The sequence below is a fragment of the Sminthopsis crassicaudata genome, chromosome 6, assembly GCF_048593235.1.
Source record: "Sminthopsis crassicaudata isolate SCR6 chromosome 6, ASM4859323v1, whole genome shotgun sequence".
In the NCBI taxonomy this organism is placed as follows: Eukaryota; Metazoa; Chordata; class Mammalia; order Dasyuromorphia; family Dasyuridae; genus Sminthopsis; species Sminthopsis crassicaudata.
The window spans coordinates 94,220,628-94,242,861 of NC_133622.1; the positions used below are offsets into that span (position 1 = coordinate 94,220,628).

At 36.1% G+C, this 22,234-nt stretch overlaps 1 protein-coding gene and 1 long non-coding RNA gene across 5 annotated transcripts in view; one reads left to right on the forward strand and one right to left on the reverse strand.

The window, feature by feature from the left end:
* The window catches only part of ASB5 (ankyrin repeat and SOCS box containing 5), an 88,840-nt gene that overhangs the window by 29,638 nt on the left and 36,968 nt on the right, over nucleotides 1-22,234 (reverse strand). Inside the window, exon 1 of one of the 3 annotated variants that reach the window (XM_074275244.1) lies at nucleotides 8,707-8,869. The exons of 1 other annotated variant lie outside the window; for it this stretch is intronic. In XM_074275244.1, coding sequence (XP_074131345.1) covers nucleotides 8,707-8,761 — 55 coding nt within the window. In that variant the 5' untranslated portion in view covers nucleotides 8,762-8,869. Of the gene's footprint in view, nucleotides 1-683; nucleotides 1,112-8,706; nucleotides 8,870-22,234 lie in introns of those variants that run through there. One more of the 3 variants, XM_074275243.1, reaches the window with a different exon arrangement.
* The window catches only part of LOC141546992 (uncharacterized), a 59,334-nt gene continuing 37,905 nt past the window's right edge, over nucleotides 806-22,234 (forward strand). Inside the window, exons 1-3 of one of the 2 annotated variants that reach the window (XR_012483487.1) lie at nucleotides 806-937; nucleotides 1,600-1,741; nucleotides 2,127-2,469. This is a non-coding gene — a long non-coding RNA (uncharacterized LOC141546992). Of the gene's footprint in view, nucleotides 938-1,599; nucleotides 1,742-2,126; nucleotides 2,470-22,234 lie in introns of those variants that run through there. The other variant, XR_012483486.1, reaches the window with a different exon arrangement.

A 22,234-nucleotide genomic window follows, 5' to 3' on the forward strand; every position in this document is an offset into this window, starting at 1 on the left:
CATTTCATTGTTTTCTCCTGAAATAAATAACATTCCATAATGGTCTTTGTTTTTTGAAAATAATAGCAGTCTAACTGAAATTTTATTTCCCGAATTTGCTCAGCAGCCTTTGTCCATCCTATATATCTATATCTATTTGTATATATTGTATATACAATTATATATATTATATTATACAATATTATATATATTTACATATAATGTATAATGTATAATATAATGTATATACCTTCCATCTGTCCGGAGTAGGAAAGCAATTGTAGAAATATTGATGCCTTAGATTATTCTCTTCCTTCGGGGAGCTAAACTACACTGACCCCCTTGGGTGGCCCATATTGCTGTGGTTGTGAACCTCAGGAGGGGAGACTTCGCTCTCCTTGCTCCCGGTTCAGGCTCACCAGAGACAGAAAGGTGAACAGCTGAGATGTATTGAGTTTGCCCCAACAATCAATAATATGCATCCTACAGAGTGGAGGGTCAGTCAGCTGATGCATTTCTGGGTTGGGAGTGCAAGATAAGCAAAACCAACCCAACCCAAACCATTCTAGTCTCCCTGCCCGGAGCCTACGTTTCTGTTCCTAGGCTGCCTTCTGGAAAGCATCCCCAGCAAAGAGAGTGTTTTTGCAAAATCGAGGGGACTTGGTCAGGGCCCCAGAAGATGGTGAACGAACTGCTCCACTAACCTTGACTGGTCAGAAGACCCCAGCTAGCCTTTCGCTTGGAGGGGCACTGCTCCCCGCTCGCTAGCCTCCTTTTGGGGAGCATCTGCTGAGCGCCGCTCCCGCACCCCGGGGGCTGGATGTCTGCGGACATTGCGGGGCTCCTGGTCCTTCCAGCTGTGCTCGGGGAGCATCGGGGTACGTGCTCCTGGGCGCAAGGAGCCCGGGCTGCGGGATTTCGAGGGGCCGTACTCCCCCTCCCCTGTCCTCCCCTCCCGGTATGTTGGTTTCACAAAACAGCTTTTACCCCACGCAAAGGCCGCGGCACGAAACGCGGTCCGCGACCACTTCGGGGCGGGCTAGTGGGTGCGAGGAGGGGGATGGGCAGCAAGCATTGCACCAGCATCAGCTATTTTTAAAAGCAGGGACTCAGCTGAGCCTCGGCGGGACAAGGGTTGAACCACTGATACCAGGAGGATTTTCTTGAGGGGGAGGGGGAGGGGAAAGGAGGAAGGGAAAGAAGCACACAGAGGAAAGAAAACCGGTCCCTAAGTAAGAAGAACGGGGTCAAGTCCTGCCTATTATGGGCATTAGCTAAAGACAGCTGTGGGCAAACCACTCACCTCCTCACTATCCAAGGTGCTTTGCCAATCAGTGCCATCAAGAGACCCGGGGGAGACATTGTGTCATCCAGGTGCTGGGTGACCCTGGCCAAGTCAGGCCTCTGAGTGACCTAGGGCAAACTGCCCACCTTTCTCATGTCCCAGGTGTACTGTTACTTTGGGTCAGACACTCATCGGCATCCAGGTGACCCCGCCAAGTCAATTACTCACAGTGACCCAGGTGACTGCCCCCCTTAACGCTCTTGTGCCCCGTGGGTAAGCTATTTACTCTCTCTGATCTGGGCAGCTGGGCCAATTACCCTTTCTGTGCCCTGTAGGTTGTATGTGTGATCCTGGGCAAATAGTAACTTCTCAGTGCCTCCTGATTGCCACCTTCAGAAGAATCTCAACTGCGTACAAACGTTTCCTCTACTCCACTGAAATCGCAGCTCTGCCTCAGAAGTAATGGGGGTTTGGAAGGTAGGAGAAAGTCTTGGAGGGCTTGGTGGGGCAGGGGGTGCGAAAAATCTCAGCCTGGGAAAGAAAGGAACTACTTTAACTGCCCTTCCTCATATTCACTAACTAGTACACGCCATAGGTGAGGTCGGCTGGCCGTCTCTAGTTGTCAACCAGTAAGAACCTTATTTTAGAACTGATTCCAGTCCAAACGCACGGCCTTCTTCCCGATGTTTTAGTGGGTCACGGGGATCCAGGTTTTATGCCAGAGATAAAAACTACAGAATGAATACATGTTTCAATTATGTGCCACATATGTGGGGCAGTTATTTTGGGAGGTCATTTCAACACCTTGAAAAAAAACAGAATTTAGTTGTAGCTTGCCATACATTTATTTTTAAAAATGCAGGAAAAAATCTTAACAGGACAAGGGAAACCTCTGAGACACATGTGACTGCTACTACTTGCTGGTATGTAAAGCTTGAACCAGGTCTCTGAGTCAAGAGCTGTGACTGATCCTGGACATCACACCCTGGATTAACTGGGCTGGTGATCTTATTACAATGGTGACTTATTTGGGATGTGTTTTGATGGAAAAAGGATATAGGAGAGGGGGAGGGCTTGGCAGAGCTCTAATATATTCTAATAATATTATTAATAATACTCTGAAAACTTTTCCCACCCTCTGTTGATCAAAACAAGGGCTTGAGATTGGTGCTTTCTAGTACCAAGTTGGAGAAAATAAAATAACCTTTGGGGAATAAAAGTCTCCTTTATTTTTATTTTTGATTTCTGGTGGATCAGAACCTGTGATTCCATAAGGATGAGGAAATCCTAGTGTGAAAACTCCTACTGATACAGACTGGCAAGTAATAAACGATTTTAGAGAGTTTCCTCAGAAAATTGAGAGGCTAAATGATTTATTTAGGATCACACAGCTGGAAACTGGGGCAAAACTTGAATTCCTCTTTACTCCAAGACTTTGAGTCCATTCCATATAGGATAATAACTTAAAATTGAAAAGAAATTTAAAAATCATCAGGTTTTCAAACTCCTACATTTTACAGATAAGGAAAGTGAGACTAAGGGAAGTTAAGCAATTTAATCTGAAGTATACAACAACTATGTCTATGTATATTACATATGTGTATATGTGTCTAGGGCAAGAGTTGAACTCCTCTTCCTGAATGCAAATTCAACACTCTATTATGATACATATATACTTACTTCACATTCTTTGTTTTCTTTGGTAATGCCAAGTATTCTCCCTCAATTCAAATCAATTCCATTAGATTTGTTGATTCAATTTGATAGAAATTTATTCTATTTCATTGATAAAGTTTATTTCTCTGGTTCATCAAAAGAATTGTCCAGTGTTCACCAAGGATGTAAGGTCATCCTGAATTGCCAAAGAAAGGTCTCTGAACCACAGTTGTCACACTCATATTAAAAATGGGGGCCACAAGACCATAAATAAGGATTCCTGCAGGCACACAGAAAATCATATATTAATGTTGTCTATGCTTTGTCATAATTTTTTATTTTCTATGTTAAATATTTTCCATTTATGTTTTAATCTGGTTCAGGTTGGTCTGGGCAGTGTTGTGGATCATGAGTTTGACACCTTTGCTCTGGACTATATTGTACTAGCAATATCTCATGATAAAAATATATCTTTTTGCTATGGGAAGGTCTAGTTAATGTTTCTCTCTGGATAGGGACAACTTTATCCAAGGCAGCTTAAGTGCTTGGCTCAGATCTTGTTAAATCTATTAGGATCTCCACAGAGTAAAATGGAATATAAAAGGGCAATGTCTGTCTAGATGAAACATCATATGGTCTACTGGAAGGTATAATTTTTGCCAGCCTGGATGATGGGCTGCACTGTTCAGGTCTCTTCCCTCTTCTTTCTGGACCCCTCCTCTTTTTAGTTCTTCAAAGTTGCTCTCCCCCAGGGATCTCCCAATCTATTCAGGTTCTTTTTTAGTCTGGAAGAGAACTACAATCTCCCAGAGGCCATCCAGTCCGTTGTCGCCAAAAATAGAAAACCACAGGTTGGGATAAAGAGCGCCTATATTTGCCCTTTTCTGTTGATTATAATGTTCACAATCAGGGGTTCTAGCTCAAATTCACAAGTGGAAACAAGGTATCTATTCTAGAAGAATGATATATCAAATATTAATCAGTCTTTGAAAAATTTTATAATGACAACCTGGAATTTTGTGACACTTCTTTTCATTTTTACTGAAAAATTCAGCATCCTCCTCATTATTAATGTTGGATAATTCCTGCCAATAATTTTGGCACTTGGGAGCTTGAAAAAATTCTAGTAAGATATTCGCTTATTTTATTTGGCAAAAAAACTAAACAGATGTCAATTAGAAAGAGGCCTTTTCTTTTAAAGGTACCTCACCAGCCCCTAAATTGTAGGAAACTGCTTTGATGGTATATCTAGGATAATCATATGTAAATAAGGTATACACATACATAAATATACATGCTAAAAAACAGAATATGTTTCAGAATCCTTTCAGAGACAAAATAAAACTTCACACAGGATTTAATTTAACTTATCAAGTCTTTCAGAAAGCCAGTCACAAAGTTCTGTACCAGAAATTATTTTAAAAAGTTAATCCTCCAACAGAGAAGAGATCAAAGAATAGAAATAAACAATTCTCAAAAGAATTGCAGAGTGTAAACAGCCATATGAAAAATTGCTCCAATCATTTATAATAAGAGAAATGCAAATCAAAACAGCTCTGTGGTTTCACTATACACCCAACAAATTGGGAAACATGAAAACAGATGGGAATAGTCATTATTGGAAGGGAGTGGTGTGCTGATACACTGTTAGTAGAACAGTGAATTGGTCCAACTATTCTAGAAATCGTTTTAGAATTATACAAATAAAATAACTAAAATGTCCATGCTCTTTGACCCAGAGAGCCAATTGTTAGGATTATACTTGGAGGTCAAACAAAAAAGGTTCCACATATACCAAATTACTTGTATTAGCAAAGAATTAGAAACAAAGCACATGCTCATTGATTGGAGTGAAATAAATGGTCTGGAATGCAATGAAACACCACATTGTGGTGAGAAGCAGTGAATATGATGAATGCTGAGAAGCAAGGGAAGTCATGTAAAGGGAATAAAGTGGTACCAGGAAAACAATATACCTGATGTCTACAATATAAAGTGAATGAATGATGAAACAAAGGAAACTCAGTTTTGTGTAATTTATCATCATCAATCTTGGCCCTGAAGAAGAAAAGGAGTAAAACCACCTCCTTCCCTTCTTTACATACCTGAAGTATGATATGGGTATGGGACTCTTCATCAATATCAGACTTAATTGTTGTACTATAGAACTGGTTCCCCCCCCCACTCCGTCTTTTTAAAAATTCTATTTGTTATAAAGGATAACTCTATGGGTAAGGTCTACATTTAGGAATTTTAGAGATGTCAAAACAAAAGATATCAATAAAGCAATCATTTTCAATCATTTTCCAGTTATGACTGGCTCACTGTGGCCCCATTTGGGATTTTCTTGGCAAAATGCTTTGCTATTCCTTCTTCAGTTCATTTCATAAATGAGGCTAACAGGTTTAAGTTTCTGTCCAGAGTCACATATTTAATATGTATCTGAGGCTGGATTTGAACTCTGGAAGAGAAATGTTGCTAACTTTAAATTCAGCACTCAATCCATACTACCACAGAGGGAAAAAAAAAAGGAAATTAACCAAAGTCACTATAAAATGTGGGGAATTGGTTAACAGAAATGATTAGTAATTCTACTAGAACTATAAACTAGGTTAATAGAAAACAAGTAGTAGAGAAATTTATATGTGTCCAGTGGAAAAGTATAATTGATATAACAGGTTTGAAGGACTGGTATTGAGGTCAATCTTGGTTATTATTCTTTCATAAATGCGCTAGAAGAATATTTGAGTGGTGAGATATACGAGTATATAGATGCCACTAAGTTTTGTCCAGTAATGACTTGTCAAGGTGATAGGGATAAATTGCAGAACCACCACCTGAACTTCTTCCTGCAAGTGGGTAGAAAGGTAAATTTTAGTGGAGACAAATGCAAGATAATGCATTCATAAAAAGATAACCCAATTAGAGTTTATGAAGTGATATAATATGGAAAAGTTATGATTTAGGAATCTGGGTAAAATAAATTGAAAATATCAGACTAATGTGCTTTTTTGGTTACAAATGATAAGGATTGAACCAGTGATTTCATTAGTATAGAAACCTCTGATGCGGAGTGTCCCCGCACTTATGCAGTTCAACATCTTCCTGTCAACTTGTAGACTAGAAAAATGCTTAGAGAGATTATAAATTCCTGTCAAGGATCACACAATGAGTATATGTTCAAACCTTGATGTTCCTGGTTCTGAGCCACCTCTGTCGAATGCTTTTGACTGCTTCTGGCCAAAAAGGCTGACAAAATTTTGGGCTTCATCAGTAAAGTTCATGAGATCATAAAATCATCACTCTAGAATTGTAAGGAAACTCAAAGACATTCTAGTTTTTTACTGATTGAGAAAACTGAGCGTCAGGTTTTGATTAAGTGACTTACTTGTGATTATATTGATAGTAGATAAGATTTGTCATATTGATCAATAAAATTTGTCTAATCATTTTAGAGAAAACTTATAGTAAGAACTTGAAGGTTTGGTGCAGTCACATTATAGGAACTACTTTGTTTTCTTTTTTAAAAATAACTTTACGTGACTTTCAGGAAAACAAAGCTTTGCTTCTTCAAAAAATACGTCATTTTTGCAGGGAGATGGCTGATAAATTGACAATGAAACTAAGGATTATAGATTTAGAGACCATCTTACCTAAATCTTTGGTTTCTATAGATGTGGAAACAGGCTGAAGGAGATATAAAACCTTGCTCACAGTCAAACAGATCTTAAATCATCATCATACTTTGTAAAAGGAAATACTTCTTTAGTAATTAATAAGTGGCTTATTTGAAGATGAAACAGAATTAGAGTAAGATTTAAGTCTAAAAATTGTGAGAGATTCCTATTTTATTTGATGATTCCAAACTTTTATTTTGGTGTGATAACATATGGGAGAAGCCATTATTCAGTTGGTGCAGGGCTGTTTTCTTTGGGGGTTTAGCCACATGCACTAAGAGTTAAGGGACCTCTTTGAGGTGGTCTATCTTTCCATCTTTCAATCAAACATGGCTACCTGAATCAATTGACTAGATAGAGATAATGGTAGAGGGTGGGTGAAGTCCAGGGTCAGATTTAACTCTGCACTTACTAGCGCCTTGACTGGGGAAAGCAGACAGTAATTATTATCCAACAATTAACTCTTGCCTCAAAGTCATTTATTTCTTATATAAAGGTTGCCTAGAAACCAACAGTGACATTTCATGGTCCATGACCTAGCTCTTATTTGTCCTTGATTTTGGTCACAAATATTTGGTAAGTAGCAAGTACAAATAATATGATGATAATTATTTTAATTATATACTTGTATGACAGTTATAGTGAAACAGAGTAGTAGGACTATAGTTTAAGAAGCTAGAAGAGATTTCAAAGGTTATCCAGTTCAACCTCTTCATTTGACAGGTAAAGAAAGTTGAGGCTCAATGTTCAAGTTTACACAGGTAGTAAGTAGAAGGTCCCTGACTCCAGTATCAAATCTCATTCCACTGCACTACTCTATAAAAGAATAACTTCTTAGTATGCACTCTTGGAGGTAGAAGTCACAATCAAGATTATAAAACTGATTTATAAAATCTTTAGGTGATTTTATACTTTAAATTTAAACCTAAAACTTTTGAAATCTAAAAGGAAATATATTCAAGTTTAAGGCAACTGTTATTATGCAAATGGTACCCAATGTATTCTTATTTTGAATTCTGTTACCCCCAAAATTAAATAAATAATATGACTATTGCAGATGAGAAATCTGTGTCCTACCCATGGTGAGCAAAATAGATGGTCATGCCGGCTGTCAGGAAAAAAAAAATCTGATTTGCCTTTAAATGCCAGATGGTTTCTTCTATACATAAAAAGGTATTATTGTCTTTAAAGTTAAAAATATATAATGACACAAGGACTTTAGGAAGACAGAATATATTGCTGTAAGACAGAAGAGTTGAACCTTATTTTTAGATGTCTCAAACAATTCTGAACAAAATAAATTGATAATATAAATGGCATGAATAATCCTATCAGGATTAGAAAAACCTTAAAAATTTGAAATGTTCTTTCTTAAAATTAAAGATTTCTTTATTAATGAACTTTGTGTACTTTATTTTTAATTTAATTAATCAACCATATTTTAATTAATTAAGGATTTAATTCATCATATTTAAAGCTAGAAGGGACTACCTAGATCCAGTAGGTCACCCATCCCTCATTTTACAGCCTGAGAAATGAGGATTGCAGAAGCCTTACTTTGCTCAAAAGTCACAAAGATAGTAATAGAGGAATTGGGGTTCAAACTTTAAATTAATTTCTGGGGCTTCTCATAAGTTTATATAGGGTTATATTTTTCAGCTGTTAAATGTCATCAGAAATTGCTGCCTAAGTATCCCATGAACACGTTTTTGAGACAAGGACTGGGCAAGACTTCATGAGACCAATTTAGAAATTGCTATTGCAAAGTAGAGTGTAAGTGTATGTAAGTAAGTACTTACTATGTAAGTAAAGTGGCAGTTTTTGTTAGTTCCCCCAAATTTCCTTCCCTCAAAACTTCAGTCAATTAACCAGAATTTATTAAACATGTGTTATGTAATAGACTCTGGGAATACAAAGGTAAAAATGAAACAGTTTCTCCTTTCAAGGAGCTTATGTTCTATTAGATTCTTTCCTCCTTCCTTAGTGTGCCTGAGGAAGTCTCATAGTTCTGGCCTGATCTTTTTAACTCGTGTGTATACTTGATCCCCTAGACTCCCAGCTGCTCCCACCTTCCCTTTAATTTCTCTCTTTTCAATGACTCTTTCCTACCTGAATACAAACATTCAGGTCTTCCCTTGATTCTTGTGTTCCATCCAGTTACCATCCCATTATCTTCCTGCTCCCCAGACTTCTTGAGTTGCCCATACTTGATGCCCCCACTTCCTTACCCCCAGTCACCCTCTCTCCTCAACATCTTGCAGTATAGATTCCACTACCAGTGCACTGAGATTTTTCTCTCAAATGTCACCAATGACTTCATAACTGCCTAATCCATTCATTGGCCTTTATTCTGTCCTCATATTTTAGCCTCTCTACATCTATTGAACTCTTGAGCATTTGATCTCCTGGTTACTCTCTACTCCTTAGTCTTTCTAGACATCAATTCTCCCTATTTCCTACCTCTAACTGATCCTTTTTGTCTCCTTCAATAGGTCTTTATCCTCTTCCTGAATATTTATGGTAACTATTATCCCAAATTCAGTCCTGACCATCTTGTTCCCTTCCTATACTCTTTATTTGGCAATTTCATTTATTCTCAATGCTTCAACTATTACATCTACATAAATGAGTTCCAAATCATTATTTTTAAATCCTGACCAGTCCCTTTCCATGCAGTGTCCTCCATTCCTGGAATGTATTCTCTCTTCATATCCACCTCTTAGTAACTCATTTCCTTCAAGACTCAAAAGCCACCTTCTACACGAGACCTTTCCTTATTTCACAATTTCTAATGTCTTCCTGCCCCTTCCAAAAATAATCTTGTATTCATTTTGTATATACATTCATATTTCCTTCCCTGATAGAATGTAAACTCCTCAACGACATGAAAATACTCTATATTGATTAAACCCCACATCTAGTTTCTGCTGCTCACCCAGACTCCCTTGTTCAAAATTTTGTCATCTCAACCTCTATTTCTTGCACATTCTAAACCTTTTTTTTTGTAATTACTCCAATCCATTCTCTTTCAATACCAGCCTCTACTCCTATGCCCAGGAAAAGCCATCATTGCCATCTGCCTTAATAATTTCAATATGGAACATCATTCTGCTTTTACTTTCTATTTTCCCAAATTATCCTTTATCCTGCTATGACACTGATCTTTTTTGTTTTCAGATCTGACCTTGTCAATAGCCTGCTCAGAGCTCATGAATAGCTTGTTATTACCTCCTGACTAAAGTTCACAGTAGTCTATCATCCCACAATCTGGTACCACACTTTCAGCCTTTTCTAATATTGTTCCTTTCCACATAAGCTGATGTCCATCTAAAGCAAAGTATTCACAGTTTACCAATCCATGACTTGGCATAGATTCCATCAATGCTAATCATGCTGGACATAATCACTCTATTTCCTAGCAGCTGAATCATGAGGTAGCATGATTGAAAGATACCGTTAGCTAGGTAGGGGTCACTAGGTGTCACAGTGGAGAGAATACCAGTCTTGGAGTCAGGAGGATCTGAATTCAAACCCCAGATATTTAATATTTACTAGCTATGTGACCCCGGACAAATCACTTAACACCAATTGCCTCACCAAAAAACCCAAAAGATATCATTTGTTGTTGAGCCAGCCTTCTAGTGATGAACCTTTCGGCCAAAGCCATATTTTCTTAATTTGTGTTCTTTATCTCCAAAATACATTATTCAGTTAATCTATTTAGAAAATATATTTTTTAAATCTGTGGGCTTTATCTTCTAAATATGTTGTTTGTCATATATTTTAATATATTTAACAAGTATTGGACTACCTGCCATCTAGGGAAGGGGGAAGAGGGAAGGAGGGGAAAAGTTGGGACAGAAGATTTTGCAAGGATCAATGTTGAAAAAATTACCAATGCATATGTTTTGTAAATAAAAAGCTATAATAAAAATAAATATGTTGTTTATTTCAGTGAATGGCTTTAATTTATGTAGAAAACATAGCAATGGCAGCACAGCACAAGGAAAATCATCACAGTCTCCTTCCCTACTGCAGTTCTGGAGAGTTATTTTCCTGATTATTTTGTAGTTAATAGGAAGGAAATTCTCTGCCCTCTTCCCTTAAAAGATCTGCACTGTGTTTGCCAGCATCATTAATCTTGAAGTATGCCATATTAATCTTGAAGTATGCTAATAATGAAAATTGACAAAACAAGGAATTCACAATATCCATGTCCCCACAGGAAAGTTTTGGCACATTTTGATGGGATCAGCCCTTGAGATTTCTCTGTACATATATAGGTAAATTCATAGAATCAAAACTGACTTCCCAAATCTTTTCCCAACTCTCTTGATGGTATTGCCATTCTCCAGGTGATGCCTTCCTTCCCCTTACTTGCCATATTCCATCTACTGCTAATGCTCTCTCTACCAACTTTTACATCTAGCTGCCTCCTTCTCTTTTCTCTCATCACCATTACCCTAGTTCACTCCCTTTTCTCACCAGGATTATTTAAAAAGCCTCTTTGTTCTCTCCCCTGGGTTCTATCTTTCCAGGCTTTTCCTACACATTCAACTGCTGTAGTAATTAGATCTCATACACTATGACTCTTCCCTTCTTAGATACCTCTTAGGATCAGGTACATATGCTTAGTCTGGCATTTCTATAACCTATGTCTATATTCCTAAATCTATAACCTAAATCTAACCTACATTCCCAATTTTATTTCACCAAATCTTCTTCATGGATTCTACTAAATGGATTTTATTGTTCTCTTGATAGTTCTCCCATAGACTGATCCCTTTCCTCCCTTAATTTCTTCCATTAACAATCCTTTCTTATAGCTTTCCTCTTCCTTCGATATTACCTCTGCTGTTGTGTGTGTGTGTGTGTGTGTGTGTGTGTGTCTGTGTCTGTGTGTATGTGTGTGTGTGTGTGTGTGTGTGTGTCCTCACCATGTATTGGGAGTGGGGTTGAGGAAGAATAATCCGTGCCATATTATGTGGTGGAAAGTATGCTCTAGGAATCTAGAGGTGCTATCCCATCTATGCCATAAATTAGCTTGCTTAGCTTGGTCAAATTTAGTTTTTATAGGACTCTATTCTTTTTGCTGAACGGGTCATATTAGTTCAGAAAGTTATTAACCTGAGGTCTATGATTTTTTTTCAGTCTTATTTTTTATTTTAAAAATGAATACATTTAGTATCATTTTTTCATTAAATTTGTTAACATATATTTTCTTTTTCTTTTTTTTAATTAAAGCTTTTTATTTACAAAACATATGCATGGGTAAGTTTTTAACATTGACCCCTGCAAAACCTTCTGTTCCAAATTTTCCCTGCCTTCTCCCCTCCCCTACATGGCAGGTAGTCCAATACATGTTAAATATGTTAAAATATATGTTAAATCCAATATATGTACATGTATTTATACAGTTATCTTGCTGCACAAGAAAAATTGGATCAAGAAGGAAAAAAAAAACCTGAGAAAGAAAACAAAGTGCAAGCAAACAATAACACAAAGAGTAAAAATGCTATGTTGTGGGACACACTCATTTCCCACAGTCCTCTCTCTGGGTATAGATGGCTCTCTTCATCACTGAACAATTAGAATTGGTTTGAATCATCTCCTTATATAAAAGACCCATGTCCATCAGAATTGATCATTGTATTGTCTTGTTCTGCTCATTTCACTTAGCATCAATTCATGCAAGTTTCTCCAGGCCTCTCTGAAATCATCCTGCTGGTCATTTCTTACAGAACAATAATATTCCATAATATTCATATATCATAATTTATTTAACCATTTACCAATTGATGGGTATTCATTCAGTTTCTAGTTTCTAACCACTATAAAAAGGGCTGCCACAAATATTTTTGCATATGTGGGTCCCTTTCCCTTCTTTAAGATCTCTTTGGGTTATAAGCCCTATAGAAACACTGCTGGATCAAAGGGTATGCACAGTTTGGTAACTTTTTGTGTATAGTTCTAGATTGCTCTCCAAAATGGTTGGATCTGTTCACAGTTCCACCAACAATGTCCCAGTTTTCCCACATCCCTTCCAACATTCGTCATTATCTTTTCCTGTCATCTGAGCCAATCTGACAGGTGTGTAGTGGTATCTCAGAATTGTCTTAATTTGCATTTCTCTGATCAATAGTGGTCCAGAGTAGCTTTTCATATGAGTAGAAATAGTTTCAATTTCTTCATCTGAAAATTGTCTGTTCATATCCTTTGACTATTTATCAATTGGAGAATGGCTTGAGTTCTTATAAATTAGATTCAATTCTCTATATATTTTAGAAATGAGACCTTTATCAAAACCTTTAAATGTAAAAATGTTTTCCCAATTTATTGCTTCCCTTCTAATGTTGTCTGCATTAGTTTTGTTTGCACAAAAACTTTTTTTAACTTAATATAATCAAAATTATCTATTTTTTGATCAAAAATGATCTCCAGTTCTTCTTTGGTCACAAATTATTTTCTCCTCCACAGATCTGAGGTAAACTATTCTATGTTCTTCTAATTCATTTATAATATCATTCTTTATGTCTAGATCATGTACCCATTTCAACCTTATCTTGGTAAATTGTATTATGTGTGGGTCAATGTCTAATTTCTGCCATACTAGTTTCCAATTTTCCAAGCAGTTTTTGTCAAATAGTGAATTCTTATTCCAAAAGCTGGGGTCTTTGGGTTTGTCAAACACTAGATTACTATAGGAATTAGAGGTCCAAGATTTAAAAAAAATGGCATCCACATCCAGAGAGAGAATTATGGAGACTGAAATGTGGATAAAGGCATTGTATTTTTTATCTTTTTTGGGGGGGTGATTATTTTTATTATTTTTTGCAAAGCAATTGGGATTAATTAAGTAACTTGTCCAGGGTCACACAGCTAGTAAGTGTTAAATATCTGAGGTCACATTTGAAATCAGGTCCTCCTAACTTCAGGGCTGGTGTTTTATCCACTATGCATATAGCTGCCCCGTTTTTAAAAATCTTTTTGGTTTGTTTTCTTTCTTATGGTTTTCCCTTTTAATGTGATTTTTCTTGTACAAGTTGACAAATAATGGAAATATGTTTAAAAGGATTGCACATATTTAACCTATATCAGATTGCTTGTTGTCTTGGGAAGGGAGAGGTAAGGGAGGAAGGAATTTTTATTTGGAATACAAAGTCTTACAAAAATGAATGTTGAAAACTATCTTTATATGCATTTAGAAAATTAAAATACTGTTTAAAATGAATTAATCAAAAATACCTTGATAGTTTTATCCTAAAATGACTTGTTTCCTTTGTAGTCCTATGTATTTTATTCCGTAAAGAGATTCTCAGACTTCATTAACTAGACTGGTCTATGACACAAAAATGGTTAATAACAATTATATGATCTCTAAAATACCTTATTTTTTCATTTTCTCTGGATGTGTGTATACACATATATTTTTATAATTATAAATATGCATATAATTATAAAAGTCTATGTAATATATACATTTCTTTTATAACTCCCTCTCACTGTCATAATTTGGGGAAAAAACCAAACTTGTAGCTAGAATAGGCAAAAAAAAGTCTAACAAACTTCCTATTACTACATTGGCCATGTCTAAAAATGACTATCTTCTGCATTTTAAGTCCATCACTTCTCTAACAGGAGGTAAGTATTTTGAATCATGTTCGGTCCTCCAGATGGCTAGTTTATGATTTCATCAGAGTGCTAAAGTATTTCAAAATATGTTTTCTCCATAATGTTGTCATTGTGTAAACTGTTTCCTTAGTTCTATTCACCTTATTTTGAATCAGATCATAGAGTCTGTGGTACACTCTCCCATCATTATTTATAGAGTCTAGGAGAAAGTGAACTCATGGTTAGAGAAGAATATGGCAAAAGGATTACTAGTATTTCTTAGTTGAAGGAAATCTTTTTCCCCAATTTCTCCTAAAGTGTGGTAGAGCTTTTTATTGTGTCCTTGCAATTCTAAAAGCTGCCTTTCCTAGGAGTATCTAGTTAGTCATTGGTGCTGATATAGAGATTGCCACCATCACTGCTGTTCCTGGATTACACTAAAACACTGATAAAATGTCCCTACTGGGGATATCCCAAGGTAGGAAGGAGAGAAATGATCTCCTATTCATTTCAACAATTTATTCTCTTCCCGGGATTGGCTGGCATTGAACTCCCCTTGACATTGGCCAGAAACAGTTTCTCTATGTTCCCAAGTAGCTTTTTATTTTAAAGAAGTTCTATGGGAGCATGGTCAAGTTCATTTGTTAATTCACTTCACCCAAATCCTATACTTCCTTCTTCAAAACTGATCAAGGATTTTTTCATTCCTAATTAAAATGCTTTTAATATATTAATTGATTGATCCAAAAGAGATCTTCTATGGCCTTCTTCCAACCTACTTTATACTTCTAGTTGATTGACTCAGTAGAGAAGTTGTATCTTTGTAATGATTATGGTAGAAGTATAAACTCTCTCTCTTACAATTGGATCATAGGATTTAAGGAAGCTTAAAAAATCTTACATTTTTAAAGTGTAGAAATTCAATTTTTTTTTAGTTACTTTCCACTCTTTGTAATTCTATTTAAGATATTTTTTGGCAAAGATACTGGAGTGATTTGCCATTTTCTTCTTCAGCTTATTTTCCATATGAGGAAACTGAGGCAAACATTAAATAACTTGCCAGGGTCACACAACTAGTAAATATCCGAGACTGGATTTAAACTCAGGAAAATGATTTCTTCTAAATTTCGGCCAGGCACTCTATCTACTACACACCTATCTCTCCCCAAAGTGTGGGAAATGAGGCCCAAAGTAGCTAAGTGACTCCAGAGTATAGTCACTTAGCTACTTCAGAGTATAGTAAATAGCAGAATTAACTATTCAAAATGAAACTTTTTCATTTTGTCCAAAAACCTGGATTTTTTAATACCCAATTTATAGTTGTTTCAATCAGAATATAGCTAGTTTTGATAAGAACATTATAAAATCATGAAAATAATAATATGTAAAGAAAGGAAAAAACTAAGGTCCTTTCTATTATTCACATATAAATAAATATTAAGAAGTAACAAAGCCAGAAGTAGAGAAGGAAATAATAAATACAAAGCTAGTCTGAGTAATTAACATTTGGCTAGTATCTATGGCGCCTTTCTCTCTCTTCCAATTCTTTTTTCTCCCTTGCCCTTGTCACAGACATGCACCCATCCATCTCTACTAAGTACTCAACATGACAATTAAAAGAAGGTCACGGTTTCATACTTAGGATAAAAGACTTGTGTGTTCTTTCCAAAGACAACAGCTGCTAGGAAAAAAATTCAGCTCATACTATGAACAAAGATTTAATGTAATAATAATCTTCTATAGAAGACAGCCCCTCCCTTGGGCCCCAGACACAAATAGTTTTTATCACTACTGTCTAGGGGCTTAGACAGTAGGCAGCAGATGATAAGATTGTTTTGAATGTTGACATTTTTCTTGGAGGTTTGGGCAAAATGATCACTGAAACCTGGTCCTGTTATAATGAAAATATTGACAGGAACTCATTGTGAGAACAAAAATTCATAGGAGGTGAGAGACTTCTTGTCTGTGAGGACAACTCAAACTTTGTCCATGAGAACATCAATAGACTTCATTAGCAAAACTACTGGTTTTCCCACAGATGACTTGACACAATCTGACAGTTTCCAGGCAGTAGAGTATTTCATCAAACAGAGGGTTTGAAATATACTTGGCTACTGTTCTGTGGGTCAGTTCCTCAGTTATCCCAGTTCTTGTTTTCCCCTTTAGAGAAATATAGAATCTCAAGAGTTGAAAGGGACTACTGGGTCATCTGATCAAGCTCATTCTTCAGAAGAAATAACTTTTACAATATAGTAATGTCCTGTGATAGAAAGCTTTCTACTTCTTGACACATTATTGCATGCTTAAACAATTTCAGCTATTATAATAATAGCAACACCCCCTTTAAAAGTGAGTTGAGATAATAAATAGAATAAGCTTTATTAGTTAATAATACTTCTTGACCCACACAACACCAAGATAAGTCAAAATGGGTTCATGACCTAGGCATAAAGAATGAGATTATAAATAAATTAGAAGAACATAGGATAGTTTACCTCTGAGACCTGTGGAAGAGGAAATAATTTATGACCAAAGAACAACTAGAACTAGAACTAATGAACTAGAGATCATTATTGATCACAAAATAGAAAATTTTGATTATATCAAATTGAAAAGTTTTTGTACAAACAAAACTAATGCAGACAACATTAGAAGGGAATTAATAAACTGGGAAAACATTTTTACAGTCAAAGGTTCTGATAAAGACCTCATTTCCAAAATATATAGAGAATTGACTCTAATTTATAAGAACTCAAGCCAATCTCCAATTGATAAATGGTCAAAGGATATGAACAGACAATTCTCAGATGAAGAAATTGAAACTATTTCTAGCCATATGAAAAGATGCTCCAAGTCATTATTAATTAGAAAATGCAAATTAAGAGAACTCTGAGATATCACTATACACCTGCCAGATTGGCTAGAATGACAGGGAAAGATAATGTGGAATGTTGGAGGGGATGTGGGAAAACTGGGACAATGATACATTGTTGGTGGAACTGTGAACAACACATCCAGCTATTCTGGAGAATGATTTGGAACTATGCTTAAAAAGTTATCAAACTGTGTATACCCTTTGATCCAGCAGTGTTACTACTGGGCTTATATCCCAAAGAGATTTTAATCTGGAAACTGAGTGGATGCCCATCAATTGGAGAATGGCTGAATAAATTGTGGATATGAATATTATGGAATATTATTGTTCTATAAGAAATGACCAGCAGAATGATTTTAGAAAGGCCTGGAGTGACTTACATGAATTGATGCTGAGTGAAATGAGCAGGACCAGGAGAAAATTATGTACTTCAACAACAATACTATATGATCAATTCTGATGGACGTGCCTCTTCAACAATGAGATGAACCAAATCAGTTCCAGTAGAGCTGTAATGAATTGAACCAGCTACATCCAGCGAAAGAACTCTGGGAGATGGCTACAAACCACTACATAGAATTCCCAATGCCTCTATTTTTGTCCGCCTGCCTTTTGGATTTCCTTCACAGATTAGTTGTACACTATTTCAAAATCTGATTCTTTTTGTGCAGAAAATAACAGTTTGGACATGTATACATATATTGTATTTAATTTATACTTTAACATATTTAACATGTATTGGTCAACCTGCTATCTGGGGGAGGGAGTTGGGGGGGGGGAAGGAGGGGAAAATATGGAACAAAAGGTTTTGCAATTGTCAATGCTGAAAAATTACCCATGCACATATCTTGTAAATTAAAAGCTATAATACACACCCACACACACACACACACACACACACACAAACACATATATATATATACAAATATACACAGTATTGAAAAGATAGGATATTAGCAATTAAATCACTGAGTCAGCACGAGTTCAGTTAAGAACAAATCATTCCTAATTAACTTCATTTACTTTTTGTTTGGGTTATTAGAATGATAAAATTGAGTCTATCATAGACAAGGTAAAATATGAGCTGAATAAAAGTATAATTTCAGTAGTACATTCAATAAACATATTTGGATGGACATCCTAGGGATATTATAATATTATATTAAATTATTAAATATTAAATTAAATTTTATTATTAATAATTAAATTAATATTAAATATTATTAAATATTAAAAGACATTGTCTAATATTATAGACAAAAAAAGCTAATGAAATCATAGACTATACTAAAAAAAGTAATCCAAAAAAGGTGGGGAAGTGATAATTTTGCTGCACTCTTTTCTGTCAGAGTTCAACTGGGAATCACACTGTGTAGGAAGGACATTGAGAAGCTGAAAAACAGAAATCAAAGTGTCCAGTTGTTTAAAGAAATCACCTATTTCTTCCCTTTTGAAAATTTGCCCTTTTCAAGTTTTATAGCACCTCTCCCCTTCTCTGGTAAAAGGGCAAATTTTGTTTCACTTTTCTTACGTTTCAATTCCAACTTGGCCATTTTGGATCTATATTGTATTTTCTTTGGTAGAATGAATAAAAGGATGAATGAATTAGGGATAAGGGATAGAGATTAGACTGCTAATTTCATTGGCACAGAGCTCTGAGATAAGTTTAACACCTTCTCTGCAATTATAGTCTTAGAGAGTTGCTTAGAACACTGAGAAAGTAATTTTCCTAGGGATACAGAAACAATTATGTGTCAGAGTTAAGACTTGCAGTTGAGTAACTATCCACTAAGCTATGTGGGATATCATGACATTTATTGCAAAGTAAGACAATCCATATCCTCAAGAAATTTACAATTAATAATAAGTTAATAACTAATGATAAATCACAAGAATAGTAATAATATATGGGGGATTGTCAAGTCTTTTCTGGAAATAATAGTAGTACTGCTTTGATTAGCAGACACTGTCCCAGAAAAGAAGTTCCAGAGCTGAGTGTATTAACTTCCTTTTCCTTTACAGGAATGTGTAATACAGATGGCACTTTTCTATTTTTGGGAAGAGGAGAAGTGGTATGGCAGCTAGAAGGATGCTTGGAGTGGATAGAGGAAACAGAAGCAAAATAGAAATATTTTATTCAGCTTCTTGGATTTGCTTTTTTGATTCATAGTTCCATTTGTTGATTTCAAGTAAAATATTCCTAAATGGTAAGAAGGCTTAATCAATGAACAAGTATTTACTGAGCACATTCTAGGAGCCAAACTGTTCTAAGCAACATGAGGCTTACTGAAAAAAGTATGATGTCAACCCTGTCCTTAAGTAACTTATAAGCTAGTTGAAATTTAAGACTGAAATTTGTTTGCAAAAATAGTAAAAAGTCATTAATTCACTTTTGATGCACTTATTTGGTCCAGATGTTCTAGAAAGTAATTTGGAGTGTACCTCAAATGTCACTAAAGGTCTGCATATTCTTTGATCCATCAATAGTATGACCATTAGTTTTATTCCCCCCCAAAAGGTCAAGGACAAAAGGAAAGGACCCAGGTGCAAGAAGTATTTATAGCAGAATTTTTGTTGTTGCAAAGAATTGGAAACTAAGGAGATACTCATAGTGAGAAATGACTCAACAAGTGATAGTATAGGAATAACAAAATATTAATGAGCCATAAGAAATGATCAAAGCAATAAATTCAAATTTAGGAAGATTTCCGGGTTGAATTGAAAAGCAGAATAATTTTGTGACTATTGGGTTAAATTTAATATATAAAAACAGTAATATAGAAGTTCATAGTTTGATATACACTCTTATGCTCTTTATATGCTGAAATATTAATGTTTGTTAAGTTTATAACTATATTTTAAATTATGAAAGTAAAAAGACAGTAAACACTGGGATACATCAGGAAGAATGAGGAACTCAGAGTCAGAGGACCTGAGTGACCATGTATAAATCAGCTAAATTCTCTGGTTCTCAATTTCCTTAATCTGGAAAAGAGGATTAGACTAGATAATCTCTAAAATCCCTTCTAGTTCTAAATTAATAATGTGATAAACACTAAAGGATGTGGTAAAAACTAGAGTTATAGGGATTCAGAAGAAAGAGAGATTATTTAAGTTTGAGCATCCCACATATGGGAGAAAAGGATTTTCAAGAACCAGGAGCCTTGAGTAACCCCTTGCCATTGTGCCCTATAAGTTTCAAGCTTATTTACCTGCACCTCACCCCTTTGTATGTATGTACTTTGTATGTACTCATGAAAATGGATGCCATAAACTTTTGACTTTTATGTTAAGTGCTCTTAATGTACCACCCTTGCAAAATACCTCTTTCTAAAATCTATTAAGGATGGCTGACACCAGTACAATGCAATATAATGCAGTTTAGTACAATAGAATTCAATATGATATAATACAAAAAATATGCAATAACCATTTATTAAGTGGTTCCAGGTATTATGCTAAGCACTAGCTATACAAATAAGAAAAAGAAAGATCATTCCTGCCCTCAAAGTAATAGGGAATCACAACATGCAAAAGGAAGTAGAAAAAAAGAAAAGGTAGAGAGATGGCTGGGGTTGAAGCCAAGCAATGTAGCTATTGAAACTAAAGAGTTGCCTGAGTTTTGAGACCCTCAGTAAAAGGAGGTTGTGGGAGTTTTTAGCTCTCCCTTCCAGCTCTCCCTTCCAGCTTTCTAAACAAGAGATAGAGGTAACTGAGGGTACTGATGCAGTGAGTGCCAAAATAGAAGGAATCCCCATGATGATGAATCCCCTAGTGATAAGTTTATCACCTTGGGAGGTGAGGAGGGAATGATGATTATAGAGTTAAAGCTAAGCAGCACAGGGGATAACAAATTGTGACAAAATGATTCTAAATTGTTGATCTTGGAAGTTCACTGGTGGGGGCTTGAGCCAATGAGAGTAGACAATGATTTCTTATCCCTAACTTCCTGAGGAAGAAACTGTAGTTCAGTCCTGGGGTCTTGTCTCATCAGTGGGAGTGGAAGTTAGGATAACACTCAGAATCCACATGGACTTACCTGTGTGACTTTAAGCATATAATGTGATCAACAAATATTCTATTAAGTATCTACTATATTCTAGGCAATGTGCTGTATGCAAGACATGGAAGAACAAATAATGAAATAATCCCTACTAGGAAATGGGCTTATATTCAAATGAGAGGAGAGGGAGGAAGTAATAAGCACAATGTACAAGTATAAAGTGAATAAATACAAATATATACAAAACAGTTAAATACAAGGTAGTTTGGGAGGGTGGACACTAAAGGCTTCATGAAAAAGGGGAGTACACCCTGAAGGAAGAGAGAGATTCTGTGAAATAGAAAAGAGGAGACAGTAACTTCTAGGCTTGGGGAAAGGCCACTACAAAAGGCCAGAAATGGGAAAGGAAGTGTTTTGTGAGAGGAATAGAGAGAAAGCCAGTTTGGCTGAAAATTGGAAGGAAGGAAGGAAGGAAGAAGAAAGGGAGGGGGAAGGAAGGAAGGAAGGAAGGAAGGAAGGAAGGAAGGAAGGAAGGAAGGAGAGAGGGAGGGGGAAGGAAGGAAGGAAAGAAGGAAGGAAGGAAGTCAAGAAAGGGAAGAAGGAAAAGAGGGAGGGAAGGAAAAGAGGGAGGGAGAGGGAGGCAGGGAGGAAAGAAAGAAGGAAGGAAGAGAGAAAAGGAGGAAGGAAGGGAGGAGATAAGGAGAGAGGGAGGAAAGAAGAAAGGAAAAAGGGGAAAAAAAGTATTAAATATTTCCTGTGTGTCAGGCACTGTGCTAAGTACATCACAAATCTCATTTGATCTTCATCACAAGCCTGGGAGATAGATTATTATCCCCCTTTTACAAATGAGGAAAGTGAAACAGACAGAAGTTAAGTGAGTTGTACAGGGTCATAATACTAGTAAAGTAGGTGGCTAGATTTGCACTCAGGTTGTTCTGATTCTAGACTCAGTGCTCAATTCATTGCACCATTTTAGAAAGATTTTCAAGAAAGAAATGAATAATGCATAACATTGGAAAGATAAGATTGGCACCAAGCTGTGAGAAGTTTCTATTTGAGTGTAGCAACAATGGGAAGCTACTGAATTTTACTGAGCAGGGGAGTGACAACCTTATCTGAACTTAAGGAAACCCAATTTGGCAGCAGTG